General features: G+C 49.4%; 1 protein-coding gene across 1 annotated transcript in view; it reads right to left on the bottom strand.

Moving 5' to 3' along the window:
• Positions 1-1169: 1169 nt before the first annotated feature.
• The window catches only part of EPHA8 (EPH receptor A8), a 41381-nt gene continuing 28776 nt past the window's right edge, over positions 1170-13774 (bottom strand). Inside the window, 13 exon segments of the mRNA XM_087915130.1 lie at positions 1170-1746; positions 3642-3797; positions 4465-4655; positions 4833-4982; positions 5722-5931; positions 7433-7494; positions 8198-8383; positions 9176-9301; positions 9607-9674; positions 10242-10338; positions 11507-11590; positions 11593-11668; positions 12821-12945. Of these exon segments, the coding sequence (XP_087771256.1) occupies positions 1632-1746; positions 3642-3797; positions 4465-4655; positions 4833-4982; positions 5722-5931; positions 7433-7494; positions 8198-8383; positions 9176-9301; positions 9607-9674; positions 10242-10338; positions 11507-11590; positions 11593-11668; positions 12821-12945 (1646 nt within the window). The 3' untranslated portion in view covers positions 1170-1631.

Below are 13774 nucleotides of genomic sequence, written 5' to 3'. Positions count from 1 at the left end.
GCCCGTGCTTGCGCTCTCGACACCCCTTGCGCATGCACCCATGATTTTCCCCCTCCCGTCTCCTTACCTGCGCTGCGCATGCGCGCACCTCCCCGCTGATTTGAGGCCCATTTGAGGCCTTTTGGGGGCTCAAGGGAAGCCTCTGCAGCCCCCCCCCCCCAAAATGGGCCCATTTCATCCCTTCAGGTATTTCCGGAAATACCGCAAGGGACCAAACGGGCCTGTTTTTTCGGCCTCCAAAGGCTGCAGAGGCTTTGTAATTTGATTGTTACACCGGTTGAATCCCACCTCTGGGTTTTTTAAATTTTATTTTATTGCATGTTGAGAGAGCTCGTGCGGGGGGCGGGGGGGGTCAGCCGGATGCTCTCCTGGGCTCTCGATCCTGGAAGATTTGACAGAGGGTCCTTCTGGGCGGGATATCCGTTTCCCTCCCCAAAAGCTTCGTTGGGTCAGCTGTGATGGGACGGATGGATTTCTCACACCTCCCCTGGCGGACTTTTGAGGGTTGGGCGGGGGGTGTCAATGAAAAAAAACCCCACCCAAGAAGTAAACAGGGAATTGCCTTGACTGGAAGAGATCTGGACAAGGAAGAGAGCAACAAGGTTGTCGAGTCGTTCTTTTGTGCACGTGTGTGTGTGTGTGTGTGTGGAAGGGTCATCTAGTCCAACCCCCCGCCCAAGCGGGAGACCCTACACCATTTCTGACAAATAGCAGTCCAATCTCTTCTTGAAGGTCTCAAGTTGTTTGTTTGTGTGTCTGTGTGTGCGTGTGTGACCAGCGTTCCACCCCTGAGCAATAATGGAATACCCTGTAAATCGATAACAATGACGGCAGTACCGAGGAAGTGATCCGGATCGAAGGAAGGTGGTGCAGGAAATGGGTCTCTCCCTGGGACTTGGGAGAGGTTTCTGCCCGCACCCACCCCCTGCGGAAGAGGTTGTGTTGGGTGAGGACCCTGGTTTCCTCAACAGCGTGAGAGGGAGACTGGTCAGAGCTGGGAATGAGAAGGGCGGGCGGGCCAAGGGAGACGGATCTTAGGGAGGGCAGGCGGAGACGAATTGGTGGGCTCCGGATACCCTGGAAGAAGTGTCGGGGTCTCCGGACGAATCCCTATTCAGTTTCAGGTGGGCCGCACGTCGTCCGACGTCGACGGAGGCTCGGGGCCAAGCGGAGCTCCTTCTCCAAGCCCCCACCCCCCCTCGGCGAAGGTGCCGTTGAGGGTGCGGCCCGGACGTTATTGCAATCGGTGTCTTTAAAAAAAAAAGCGAAGTGTGTCAAGAATCCACAGCGGTCATCTCCAGCGAAGACTCGTCTCGTGCGGGAGAGACACCTCCTTGGCCGTACCATCCCAGATCGCGGCTCACTGCCAGGTAGGGCCCAAGTTCTGGTGAGGTTCAGTCCCGGAGGAGTCCGCCCGAGGGCGGAGAAGAGGACCCGGCCTCTTGCGGAGGGGGGCCTCCTTCGATTTCCTCGTCCTGAGCGGGAGCGAGCGGGGGCATCCCACCGCTGACACCGCCAGCGTGGCTCCGGCTAACTCCGCGGTGGGGGTTCCGCCGTGCGAAAGCCTCTCCGAAGACGAGCAGCCGCGAGGGGCTCCTCGGTTCTCCCCTCCCCCTCCCGAGGGGTTCCTATCAGAGGGGTCTCCGGCAGCCCAGGGTGTTGAGAAGTTGAGACCTCATGATTTGGATGCTGGTGAGGATCTTCCTCTGGTGGCCCGTCAGGCTGATGCCCAAGTTCTGCACGTCTCTGGAGGAGGGATGGGAGGAGAAAAAGGAGGGGGAGAGAGAGAATGTGGAGAGAGAGAGAGAGAGAGAGAGAGAGAGAGAAAGAAAGAAAGAAAGAAAGAAAGAAAGAAAGAAAGAAAGAAAGAAAGAAAGAAAGAAAGAAAGAAAGAAAGAAGGAGAGAACATGGGAGAGAGAGAATATGGGGAGTGAGAGAGAGAGAAAGAAAAGAAAGGAAAGGAAAGGAAAGGAAAGGAAGGAAGGAAGGAAGGAAGGAAGGAAGGAAGGAAGGAAGGAAGGAAGGAAGGAAGGAAGGAAGGAAGGAAAAAGAGAACGTGGGGAGAGAGAAAGAGAAAGAAAAGAATGTGGGAGATAGGCAGAGAAAAGAGTGAGAACATGGGGAAGAAAGAGAGAGAGAGAAAGAGAAAACGTGGGGGAGAGAAAGAACGTGGGGGAAGAGGAGAAAAAGAGGAAGAAAGAGAATGTGGGGAGAAAGAAAGAAAGAGAGAAAGAAAGAAAAAGAGGATGTGAGAGAGAGAAGAAAGAGAGAGAGAGAAAGGAAGAGAAAAGGGGAAATGGGGAGAGAGAGGAAGAGAGAGAAAGAAAAAAAGAGAAAGATAACGTGGGGGAGAGAAAGAACGTGGGGAAGAGGAGAAAGAGGAAGAAAGGAAGAAGGAGAGAGAGAGAAAACATGGGGGAGAGAGAGGAAGAGACGAAGAGGAGGAAAGAGAGAGAGAAGGTGGGGAGGGAGAGAGAAAGAAAAAGAAAGAAAGAAAGAAAGAAGAGAGAGTGGGAGAACGCGGGGGGAGAGAGAGGGAGAGAGAAAGACAAGCAGAATAAGCTAGAATTATTTGATCCCGAAGCAAGAAAGGAAAAGAAAAGGAAAGAAAAGAAAAGGGCCTAATTATTTCCCTTGACGTCGCCTTCTCTTGCTGCAGGTTTGAATATTTCATGGTCGCGGAAGGAAACGCCGGTTTTTCTGACGTTTTCCTAGCTTAACGGGGCCAGGAGATTTAAGAGGGCGGGTTTGCTTCCGCTTGTCTTCCGCGGGGAGAGGGGAGATCGGAGCCACGGGATCAGCCGCCGCCACCACCGTCCCACCTTCCGAGGCTCCGTAGTCCTTGATCCTTCTGCGGCCGGCCTGGTGGTCACATCCGAATGTCCAAATTTAACCCCAGTTGAAAACAGGGTTTAGGAGCAACCGGCAGTGGGAGAGGGCCGGTGGTCTTAACGTCTGCAAGAACATCTGGGGTTGGACTAGAAGACCTCCAATGTCCCTCTTCCAACTCTGCTATTCCATTCCATTCCATTCCATATTCTATTCTATTCAATTCTATTCTATTCTATTCTATTTTCTATTCTAATTCTATTCTATATTCTAATCCTATTCTATTGTAATTCTATTCTATTCTATTCCATTCTAATTCTATTCTAATCTATTCCATTCTAATTCTATTCTATTCTTATTCTATTCTATTCCATATTTTCTATTCTATTCTATTCTATTCTATTCTATTCTATTCTATTCTATTCTATTCTATTCTATTTTCTGTTCTAATTCTATTCTATTCTATATTCTAATTCACCACGGGTGAAAAAAAATCAAGACACCGGCTGTCAACTCATAAAATATTTCTATGGTAGTTTTAGGGAGTGGGGAGCAGTGAGGCAGCTTGGAAACCGAAAGTGCATTCCATCAATAGTTTTGCAAAGATAATAACTAGGCGACTGAAGTTTCTGCCATGCAAATATCCAGTTGGAGAACATGACTGATGACTCTGGGCTATGGATGGGTCTCATTGGAGAATATGATTTATGACACCAGGTGTCATAAATGTGTGTGTGTTTTTGTGTTATGGTGTTATGGTGCGAGAGGCGGCTTGCACACACACACACACACACACACACGTGCAACTTACTCAATATTCATGTGCATCACCAGGCTGAGAGAGGAGTAGCCACCCAGGGCAAAATTTTCCTGGTACCTTCCCAGCCGTATGGAGTCCAGCCATTCTTCCACGGAGCTGCAGAGGGTGAAATCGATGTGGCTCCGTTCGGACAGCGTTTGGCTGAACCTGCACACACACACAAAAAGACAGGAGGGGTGTGTGTGGGTGTGAGTGTGTCAGTGAAGGGTGGGGGGTTGTGTTTTATAACATCCCGCGTTGCGGGTTGTGTAGATGGTCCCTCAAACTCCACCTTCGAGCCTTCTAAGTGTCCGGAGCAGGACACAACGATGTCATCTGCACCGTGTGTCGAAATTGGCGGGAGGATTTTGGGGGGGGGGCCTGGACTAGATGACCTCCGAGGTTCCTTCCCAACTCGGTTATCCTGTAAGAAAGGGTCTCTTGCCTGAGTGTGTGGGGATGTGTGGGGGTGTGTGGACTAGATGACCTCCGAGGTCCCTTTCCAACTCCGCTCATTCTAGCTGAGCCTTGGGTTCAGAGTTTGCACGCTGGGGAATACGCAGCCGCGACAGGCCGTTGTGTGGAAAAAGGGCACCAAGCGGAGAAGCCGAGGCGGGCTTCGTTACTGGGGATGGGGCACCACCAGGAAAGGGGACAAAGTAGACGGGGCAGGGCGGGAAAACCATTCAAGAGACGTGAGAACGGGCAAGGGGCGCTCTAGTGTCTCGTTTCAGGAATCTCTTCGCCGCTGCCAATTCGCCACGGCGGACTCGCCGCCGCTGACTCCCCGACGTCCAATGGCTCGCAGCTGTATCGTTGGCGACGGCCCACTTACCGGTTGAGCGTGGCGGTGCATTTTAAGCTTTGAGGGTTACGGATGAGTTTGTCCAGGATGTCCAAGATTTGGGAGAAACGCGGCCTCTCGTCCGGTTCTTTCTGCCAGCAGTTCAACATCAGCTGGTGCAAGGCCACGGGGCATCCCATCGGAGCGGGCAACCGGTAGCCTTCCTCCACCGATTGGATGACCTGCAAGGAAAGGGTTGTTCCCAACCGGTGAATCGGATGCCGGAGAAATCGGTGGGGGAGGGAGGGGGGAGAAAAAAAGTTTAGGGGGTGCGTGGACAGCTCTGGAGCTTCAAATCCAACACACGCACGCACACACACACACACGCATGCATGATTATAGGCCCTTCTCAAGCTTACGTCCTGATTGGTCATGTTCCAATATGGCCGCTCTCCGTAGGCCAGCACTTCCCATGTGACGATGCCGTAACTCCAGACGTCGCTAGCCGACGAGAACTTCCGGAACGTGATGGCTTCGGGGGCCGTCCATCGAACAGGGATCTTCCCCCCCTGGAATACAAAGCGGGTCTGATGAGATGACCTCTAGGGCAGCGGTCGCCAACCCAGTGGGACGAGGACCACTGGTGGCCTGTGAGAAAATTTGGGTGGTCTGCAGAGAAAGGTCACCCCCCAAAAAGCAATTCATCCAGGCTGCGCGGGAACACAAGGCTGCGCCGCTCACATGGCCTGCGGGAACGCAAGGCTTGCGTCGCTTGCATTGCGAACTTGCCCCACGCGCTGGGCTGCTTCTTTCCGCTTCTTTCTTCTTCTGCTTTTGGCTGCACGCAAGGAAAGCAGCCAAAGTCTTTCTTTCTCTCCCCCAAACTCCGCCGGAAAGGAGTCTTTGGGGACCCTGCAAGGCCTCCAGCTCCAGAGGCTGCGCCGGCAAAGACTCATTTCTGGCGGGGTTTTGGGGGAGAGAAAGAAAGACTTCTGCGGCTCCTGCTGTTTTCCTTGCACGAAGCCCAAAGTCTCTCTCTTTCCCACCCTCCCTGAGAACAGAGCCGGAGACGGTATCCTGCAATCCCAAATAAAGAACGATCGATCGGTAGGAAAAACGGGGTGGGAGATTTTTCTGCAGGTGTTTTGGGGGCCATTTTAAATCCCGCCGGGATTTCAAATTATGAGCTTGGTGGTCCCTGAGGCCCAAAAGGCTGGCGACCCCCTGATCTAGGGCTCCCCCAAAGTCTTGCATTCTATCATTCCCCCTTTTTTAAAGGCAGCGAGTCTTACAACGGAGGACCCTTACCGTGGTTGTGTAAGCCGCATCGGGATTGTCGTCCAGGATGCGCGAGAGGCCGAAGTCCGAGACTTTGCAAACCAGGTTGCCGTTAATGAGGATATTACGAGCTGCCAGGTCCCGGTGGACGTAACCCAGATCGGAGAGATAACGCATGCCGGCGCCGATGCCCCTGAGCATGACGACCAGCTGGAGAACCGTAAATTGCCCGTCGTGTTTCTGGAGAGAGAGAAAACAAAGAAACCACGCGCGTTTTCTGGGTCATGGGCATCTCGTCAAACTGGCAACCCCTTCCTGCCCTCAGCTTCTCCGAGGAATCCGTACCCTGCAAGAGTCAGAAAGGGGACGGAGGAAAAAAACGACAGATCCCTCGCATCCTGGATATAAAAGTGTTTCAACACCCTCTGATCGCCGCTGTAGGGCAGTGCATGTCAAAACAACTAGGCATAAACGTATTTCCCTCCTCCCCGCTTCTTCACTCGGCTGAATACTTAATTCCCCGCACTTGGCTGACGAAGAATTCTGTTCCAGTCTGTTCTGTTCTATATTTTATTCCGCCTTTCTCTTCTCTTCCTAGTCTATCCTGCATTTTTCTGCATTCTATTTTGTTCCATTCCGATTCTTATTCCATTCTGCATTTTTCTGCATTCTATTGTTCTATTCCAATTCTTATTCCTATACCACTCCGTTCTCTTCTGCATTTTTCCGCATACTGTTCTGTTCTATTCTTAGTCCAGTTCCATTTTATTTGGCATTTTTCTGCATTCTATTGTTCTATTCCAATTCTAATATCCTATTCCATTCTATTCTGCATTTTTCTGTATTCTTTTATTCTTATTCCATTCTATTCTACTCTGCATTTTTCTGCATTCTATTCTACTTTATTCTTATTCCATTCCATTTTATTCTGCATCGTTTCTGCATTCTATTCTATTCTATTCTATTCTATTCTATTCTATTCTATTCTATTCTTATTCTTATTCTTATTCTTATTCCATTCCATTTTATTCTGCGTTTTTCCGCAGTCTATTCTGTTCTATTCGTATTCTCATTCCATTCCATTCTACTCTATGCTGCAATTTTCTGCATTCTATTCTATTCATTCTTTTTCTCAATCCATGTCCTCCTGCCTTTCCACGGTCAGTAAAATGAGGAGCCAGATTGTTGGGGGCCAAGAGGCTGACTCTGTAAACCGCTTAGAGGGGGCTGGGAAGCCCCGGGAAGCGGGATATAAGTCTTAAGGGCTATTGCTATCTCTCCAATGTGGCCCCTCATGAACTTAAATCGATGCAAAATCCAGAGGAACAAGGTATAAAGATGAATTGGTTTTCATGTGCGCAAATACGCTCAAGGTATGATGAAGATTCTAAAACAGAGGGATTTTATGATAAACAGACGGATCTAGATAAGATTTGGACAGGTACTGATGAAAAGGTGATTAAAAAACGACACGGTTATTTACTGGGAATTAAGCTAGAGGAAGAACAAGTTAAAGAAACTATGATCGTTTGGGGGAAGAATTTTGGATATGGGATTGATTTAGAGAGAATGGCCAAAACAATGGTCGCAAAATTATAAAATGACAATGTCAACAGCTTATAAAGAAAATCTGTATAAGAAGTTTTACAGGTGGCACTTTGCCCCCGACAAGGATAGCAAGAATGTTCGAGAATAAATCTGAAAAATGCTGGAAATGTCATCTGGCGTGAAGGAATCTTACCCGGAGAAATGAATCCAGTGATCCGTTTTCCATGTATTCGGTCACAATCATCATCAATTTATCTGCAGGAGGGAAGAGAGATTAAACAAGAGAGCGGGTTATTGCAGGGATGGGATTCAAATTTTGCTAACAACCGGTTCTGTGGGCGTGGCTTAGGTGGTGGGCGTGGCCTAGGTGGTCATGTGACTGGGTGGACATGGCTTGGTGGTCATGTGACTGGCTGGGCAGGGCCAACTCAACATCACTCACATCGAGGCACGCATCTCCTCACCTGGCCTCTCATTTACTGCGGGGAGGCTGAAACAGTCGTAAGTGTGAAAAAATGGTCATAAGTCACTTTTTCCAGTGCCATTGTAACTGTGAATGGTCCCTCCACACAAGCAAAGTATCAGCAAAGGAGGGGGAAAAAACTCCAGAGAAGTTCCAGAGACAGGAAGTCTAGTCCTGCCAAGAATGTAATAAGGGTCAACGGAGAGGCAGTTTCTGTAAGCAACACCAGAATGTTTCCTTCCTGCCTTCCTTACAGGATTAGCCCAGTCATTTCCTCTAACAATCCAGTTCTCTGAACTGGTTCGGTTCGGCCTAGAACAAAATCCCAGGGATCCAATGAAGATATTTGGCGTCGGCCTCAGTTGTCTACATCTGTGAAATGGGCGCAATTGACTGGGATGAATTTTTTTGCCGGTCCCAGGCTATGGCTTGTTCCGGCTGGTCTACCACGCCCAAGAAACCCCGAATCTGCTGCGGCAGGAAATAATAACCTACTTTTGGTGACCACCCCTTCCAGATGGATAACGTTGGGGTGATCGAAGCGGGCCATGATGCTGGCTTCGCTGAGAAAATCCCGCCGTTGCTTCTCCGTGTAACCAGGTTTCAAGGATTTCACCGCCACCGGTATCTCCCTTTTCCCCGGGATCTTCAGGCGGCCGTAACAAACCTCTCCCGATTCACCTGTCCAGCGAGCAGAAAGGATTCTGTCGTTATTGCGGCGTCTATTTCTCTCTCTCTCTCTCTCTCTCTCTCTCTCTCTCTCTCTCTCTCTTTTTTTTTTAAAAAAAATAGTCTTTATTGAAAATGAATTTTTTAAAGAAGTCTTTGACATACATATTGGTCTTGACATTGTTATACTAATGAGAAAACGTTAAAACAAATATAAACATTTTTATATACATATTTACAGAGCCATACACATTGATATTTTCATCTTACTGTTGTTTTATATCCTAATCGTTGTGCTGCAATTCAATCACATCTCAAGATTCTTGTTAACATTTTATAGACTTCCTTTCATATCCCTCCATAGATAAACAAATTTTTTTTTCCATACTTCGTAGTATTCTGAAACTTCTGTCTCTTCCAAGTCTTTTATTTTATTTATTTTCAAAATACAGGTGCAATTTACACTTTAACAGACCTGTGTCCAGCATTACAATTGTATCAATAAAATACATTTTACTTACAATTCTATTTCATATCAAAGCCAGTGGCGCGAGGGGCCAGTTCTCCAAACGGCACAGAATGGTTAAACAACCGGTTCTGTCGAACTGGTCTGAACTGGTAGAATCGGTTTCTCAACCGCGGGAACCGGAAGTCGGGAGGGACTTCAACTCCCAGAATTCCTGGCCCGAGGGTGTGTGTGTGGGGGGGTGGTGGAGGATTCTGGGAGTTGAAGTCCCTCCCGACTTCCGGCGGGTATTGAGAAATGTTGAGTTTTAAGATTCCCGGAGGGAAAAGGAGACTCACCCGAGCCGATCACCCGCTCGATTTTAATCCGGGACGCATCGATTTCACGCATGACTTCGTGGGCGGCCTGGCAGGGGTCTTCGTAGGTGTGCGAATCCAGGTAAAATTTAGACTCTGGGAATTTCACTGTGGGGAAGCAGGCGAGGAGGGGCGGAAGCAGAAGAGAATGAAATCCTGCTTGAAGTCGCAACGTCGTTGCCCGTCTCAACGCCCGCCGAGGTCAACTAGTCCAGCCCTCTGCACAGCAGGCAGCAAAGCCAACCCTAACCCTCTAGGAGAGGTGGCTGAACGCCTCGATTTAAAGACCTCGACTTAACGGCCGCGTCCTTCATGGCGGTTTCTCCCCGGCCACAGTCGCACGATCAAAATGGAGACCCGGGGCAGGTGACTCACAATTATGACGGGTTTTTCCGCACTTTGTAACGACTTACCCTGCCCGTTCTGGTAATGCATTTTCTCCTCGTCAGGATCTTGGAAAGCTTTGCTGTAGCCACAGTGCCTGTTGTGGGCAGAAGCGGGACAGAGCTGTGAACGGCAGCACTCCCCTCCCTTGCTGCCCAAACCTCCTAACGGGTAAGAAAAAGGAAGGAAGGAAGGAAGGAAGGAAGGAAGGAAGGAAGGAAGGAAGGAAGGTAGGTAGGTGATGGAGGATCAAACAGGGATGGATGGATGAATGGAGGGAAGAAGGAACAGCAGGTGGAAGGGAGGGAGGGTGGAATAGTGGAGAAAAAGGAAGGAAGGAAGGAAGAAGAGAGGGAAGGAGGAAGGGAAGGAAGGAATAGAAGGGGGAGGAATAGTGGGAAGAAGGAAGGAAGAAGAGAGGGAAGGAGGAAGGGAATGAAGGAATAGAAGGGGGAGGAATAATGGGAAGAAGGGAAGGAAGGAAGGAAGGAAGGAAGGAAGGAAGGAAGGAAGGAAGGAAGGAAGGAAGGAAGAAGGGAAGGAAGGAATAGAAGGGGGAGGAATAGTGGGAAGGAAGGAAGGAAGGAAGGAAGGAAGGAAGGAAGGAAGGAAGGAAGGAAGGAAGGAAGGAAGGAAGGAAGGAAGGAAGGAAAGGACAGCATACCTCTTTTTGCAAACGAGGAGCAGAAGGAGAGCGACCAAGCCACTGATGAGGGCCAGGCACACCCAGACCACAGTCATGGTGTCATATTGGGGAACTACTGGAAAAAAGGAAAAGGAAAAGAAGGGATTTGAGCCACAACAGCCCTGGCACCGGTCAGTTTCCCCAGGTTTTGCAACCTGGCCAGCGAAGAGATGAAGAAGAAAGAAGAAACAGGAGGAGTGGGAAGAAGAGGAGGAGGAAGAAGAGGAGGAGGAAGAGGACTGTGGGATCCTTGGTGATCTCAGAGCTTAGTGGTTTTCTTGCAGACGTTTCATGACCCAACTAAGTAACATCGTCAGTGTCAGCAATGAGTGGGGTTTGCAGAGAGGAGGAGGAGGAGGAAGAAAAGAAAGAGGAGAAGAAAGAAAGAAAGAAGAAGAAAAAGATGGAAGAAGAAAAAGACGGAAGAAGAAGGAAGAAGAAGAAGAGAAGGAATAGTGGAAGAGAAGAAGAAGGAGAAGGAGGAGGAGGAGGAGGAGAAGAAGAAAGAAGGGAGAAGGAAGGAGGAGGAGAAGAAAGAAGGGAGAAGGAAGGAGGAGGAGAAGAAAGAAGGGAGAAGGAAGGAGGAGGAGAAGAAAGAAGGGAGAAGGAAGGAGGAGGAGAAGAAAGAAAGAAAGAAGAAGAAAAAGACGGAAGAAGAAAAAGACGGAAGAAGAAGGAAGAAGAAGAAGAGAAGGAATAGTGGAAGAGAAGAAGAAGGAGAAGGAGGAGGAGGAGGAGAAGAAGAAAGAAGGGAGAAGGAAGGAGGAGGAGGAAGAAAGAAGGGAGAAGGAAGGAGGAGGAGAAGAAAGAAGGGAGAAGGAAGGAGGAGGAGAAGAAAGAAGGGAGAAGGAAGGAGGAGGAGAAGAAAGAAGGGAGAAGGAAGGAGAAGGAGGAGAAGAAAGAAGGGAGAAGGAAGGAGAAGGAGGAGAAGAAACCACAGAGCAAGAACCATGCAAAGAAAGCATCCCCTCGGGAAAGAATCCTTGCCAAAATAAAAGGGAAATCACATGCAAACCCAAAAAAATGTGCTTTTTACTTCATGGCAGGCGGAGAGCGCACAAGCGGGGGGATGACGAAGGAAGCCCCCCCCTCCCCCCCCCCCAAATCAGGGTCTCTTTTTCCGAGCCGGGAAAAGCGCTTCCCTTATTTCCGAACATGCAGATGGGGTCTCCTCTTGGTCCCCATCCCCACCCACTCCCCCTCCCCAGTTCCTCCCCAGGCACCTCCTCTCTATTTTATCTCACTTGCTTTGGCTGTTTCGACCTCCAGGGCTTCGCTGAACTTGCCGCAGCCAGCCGATGTCCGGGCTCGGACCTGGAAGATATAGCGGTGGCCGGTCTCAGGCCGAAGACGGTGGTGCGGTTGGCCTTGGCCTTCAGGGTGGAGTAGCTCTGCATCTCCTTGTCCTGGAGGGGCGGGGAGGGGAGGGTCAGGGGGCTGGGGCGGAGGAGGAGGAGGAGGAGGCCCTCCCCTTTGGAGGGGTCCCCAAGGCCAGAAAGAGGAGAGGGCAGGTGGGTTCCCAGGTACAATCCTGCCGAAATACTTCTGTCCTTCCTTCCTTCCTTTCCTTCTGCTTTCTTTCTTTCTTTCTTTCTTTCTTTCTTTCTTTCTTTTCCTTCCTTCCTCTTCCTTCCTCTCTTCTTTTCCTTCCTTCCTCTTCCTCCCTTCCTTTCCTTCCTTCCTTCCTCTCTCTCTTTCTTTGTTCTTTTTCTTCCTTCCTTCCTTCTTCCTTCCTTCCTTCCTTCCTTTCTTACTTCCTTTCCTCCCTCTCTCCATTTCCACCTTTCCTTCCTTCCTTCCTTCCTTCCTTCCTTCCTTCCTTTCCCTCTTCCTTCCTTCCTGTTCTTTTTCTTCCTTCCTCTTCCTTCCTTCCATCCTTTTCCTTCTTTCCCTTCCTTCCTCACTTCCTTTCCTCCCTCTCTCCATTTTTCCCTTTTCCCTCCTTCCTCCCTCCTTTCCCCCTCTTCTTCCTTCCTTCCTTTTCTCCCTCTCCATTTCCCCGCCTTTCTTTTCCTTCCTCCCTTCCACCTTCCCATCTTCCTCCCTTCCTCCCTCCCTTCCTCCACCCAGCCATCTGTGGCACCCCGGGCTTGAGTTGGCTACCCAAGAGACATGTGCCCATCTAGACGTTCTCCAAAGCAGGACGAGAAACAAGGGAGGGAAACTCATCCGGGAGAGAAGCAACCTGGGATTTAAGGAGAAGCTTCCCAAGAGTGAGGACAATTAACCCGTGGAACTGCCTGCCACCAGAAGTTGTGGCTGCTCCATCAACTGAGGCTTTTTTAAGAAGAGACTGTCTGAAAAAGTTTCAGGTCTCCTGCTTGAGCAGGGGGTTGGACTAGAAGACCTCCGGGGGTCCCTTCCAACTCTGTCATCCTGTCATTCCCCTGACAGCTTCCCTACAACCGCAGCCTTTCAAAGCATCGCACACACCCTTCACCCCTGACGCTCTGAGGGAAGGAGGACAAACATTCACACGGAGGGAAAGAACCTCGGTGGTCGCAGAACGGAAATCCCTTCGAATCCAGAAACGGCCAGATGGCCTCGCGGAGCCTCACCTTCTCGTAATATTTAATTTCGTATTCCAAAATGATGCCGTTGGGCTGCTCCGGCTGGGACCACAGGAGGGTGACGCTGTTCTGACCCACGTTTTGCTGGTCGATGGCCGTCACTTGGGAAGGCGCTGTGGACGGAAAGAAAGAAAGAAAGAAAGAAAGAAAGAAAGAAAGAAAAAAAAAGAAAGAAAGAAAGAAAGAAAGAAAGAAAGAAAGAAAGAAAGAAAGAAAGAAAAAGGAGGGAGGGAGGGAGGGAGGGAGGGAGGGAGGGAGGGGAGGGAAAGGAGGAAAAGAAGGAGGGAGGAAAAATAGGAAAGGAGGGAAGGAAGAAGGCAGAAAGAAAGAGGGAAGGAAAATAGGAGGTGAGGGAAGGAAGGAAGAGAAAGGAAGGAAGGAAGAGAGGAGAGGGTGGAGGGAGGGAAGGAAGAAGGCAGGAAAGAAGAGAAAGGAAGGAAGAAAGAGGGAGGGAAGGAAAAATAAGGAGGGAAGGAAGAAGACAAGAAGGAAAAGGAAGGAAGGAAAGAAAGAAAGAGAGAGAGAGAGAGAAAAACAAAAAACCAGCAGGTCATAGGGGAGAAGAGGAAGAAAAGCCCCGCCCATAGCCCCTCCCACCAGGTGGCATGCAAATGAAGGGGCGGAGCCACAGCTGCCCAACAGGTAAGCTTCCTAGGGTCCTTGACTGTGACCTGAAAGGCGGTACGATCCCCCCACACAAACACACTGTTGGATGCAAATTAATTAATAGGGTTTTGTTGCACTCCACAACAGCGCTCTTTTTTAAAAAAAAAAGTCTTTTAAAAAAATGTCACTTTTAAAGTTTCTTTTTAAAAAGTGTTTTTAAAAGCCTTTTTTAAAGTCTTTAAAAATGTCATCTTTAAAGTCTTTTTAAAAATGTCATTTAAAAAGTCTTTCTTAAAAAGTTTTTAAGTCTTTTTTTAACATCTGTTTCTTGGATGC

This window comes from Pseudonaja textilis, chromosome 18 (assembly GCF_049901715.1).
Source record: "Pseudonaja textilis isolate UNSWEBS1 chromosome 18, rPseTex1.2, whole genome shotgun sequence".
Classification (NCBI taxonomy): Eukaryota; Metazoa; Chordata; class Lepidosauria; order Squamata; family Elapidae; genus Pseudonaja; species Pseudonaja textilis.
The sequence above is the reverse complement of the archived record's forward strand: the minus strand, read 5'-3'. Positions and strand labels throughout refer to the sequence as shown.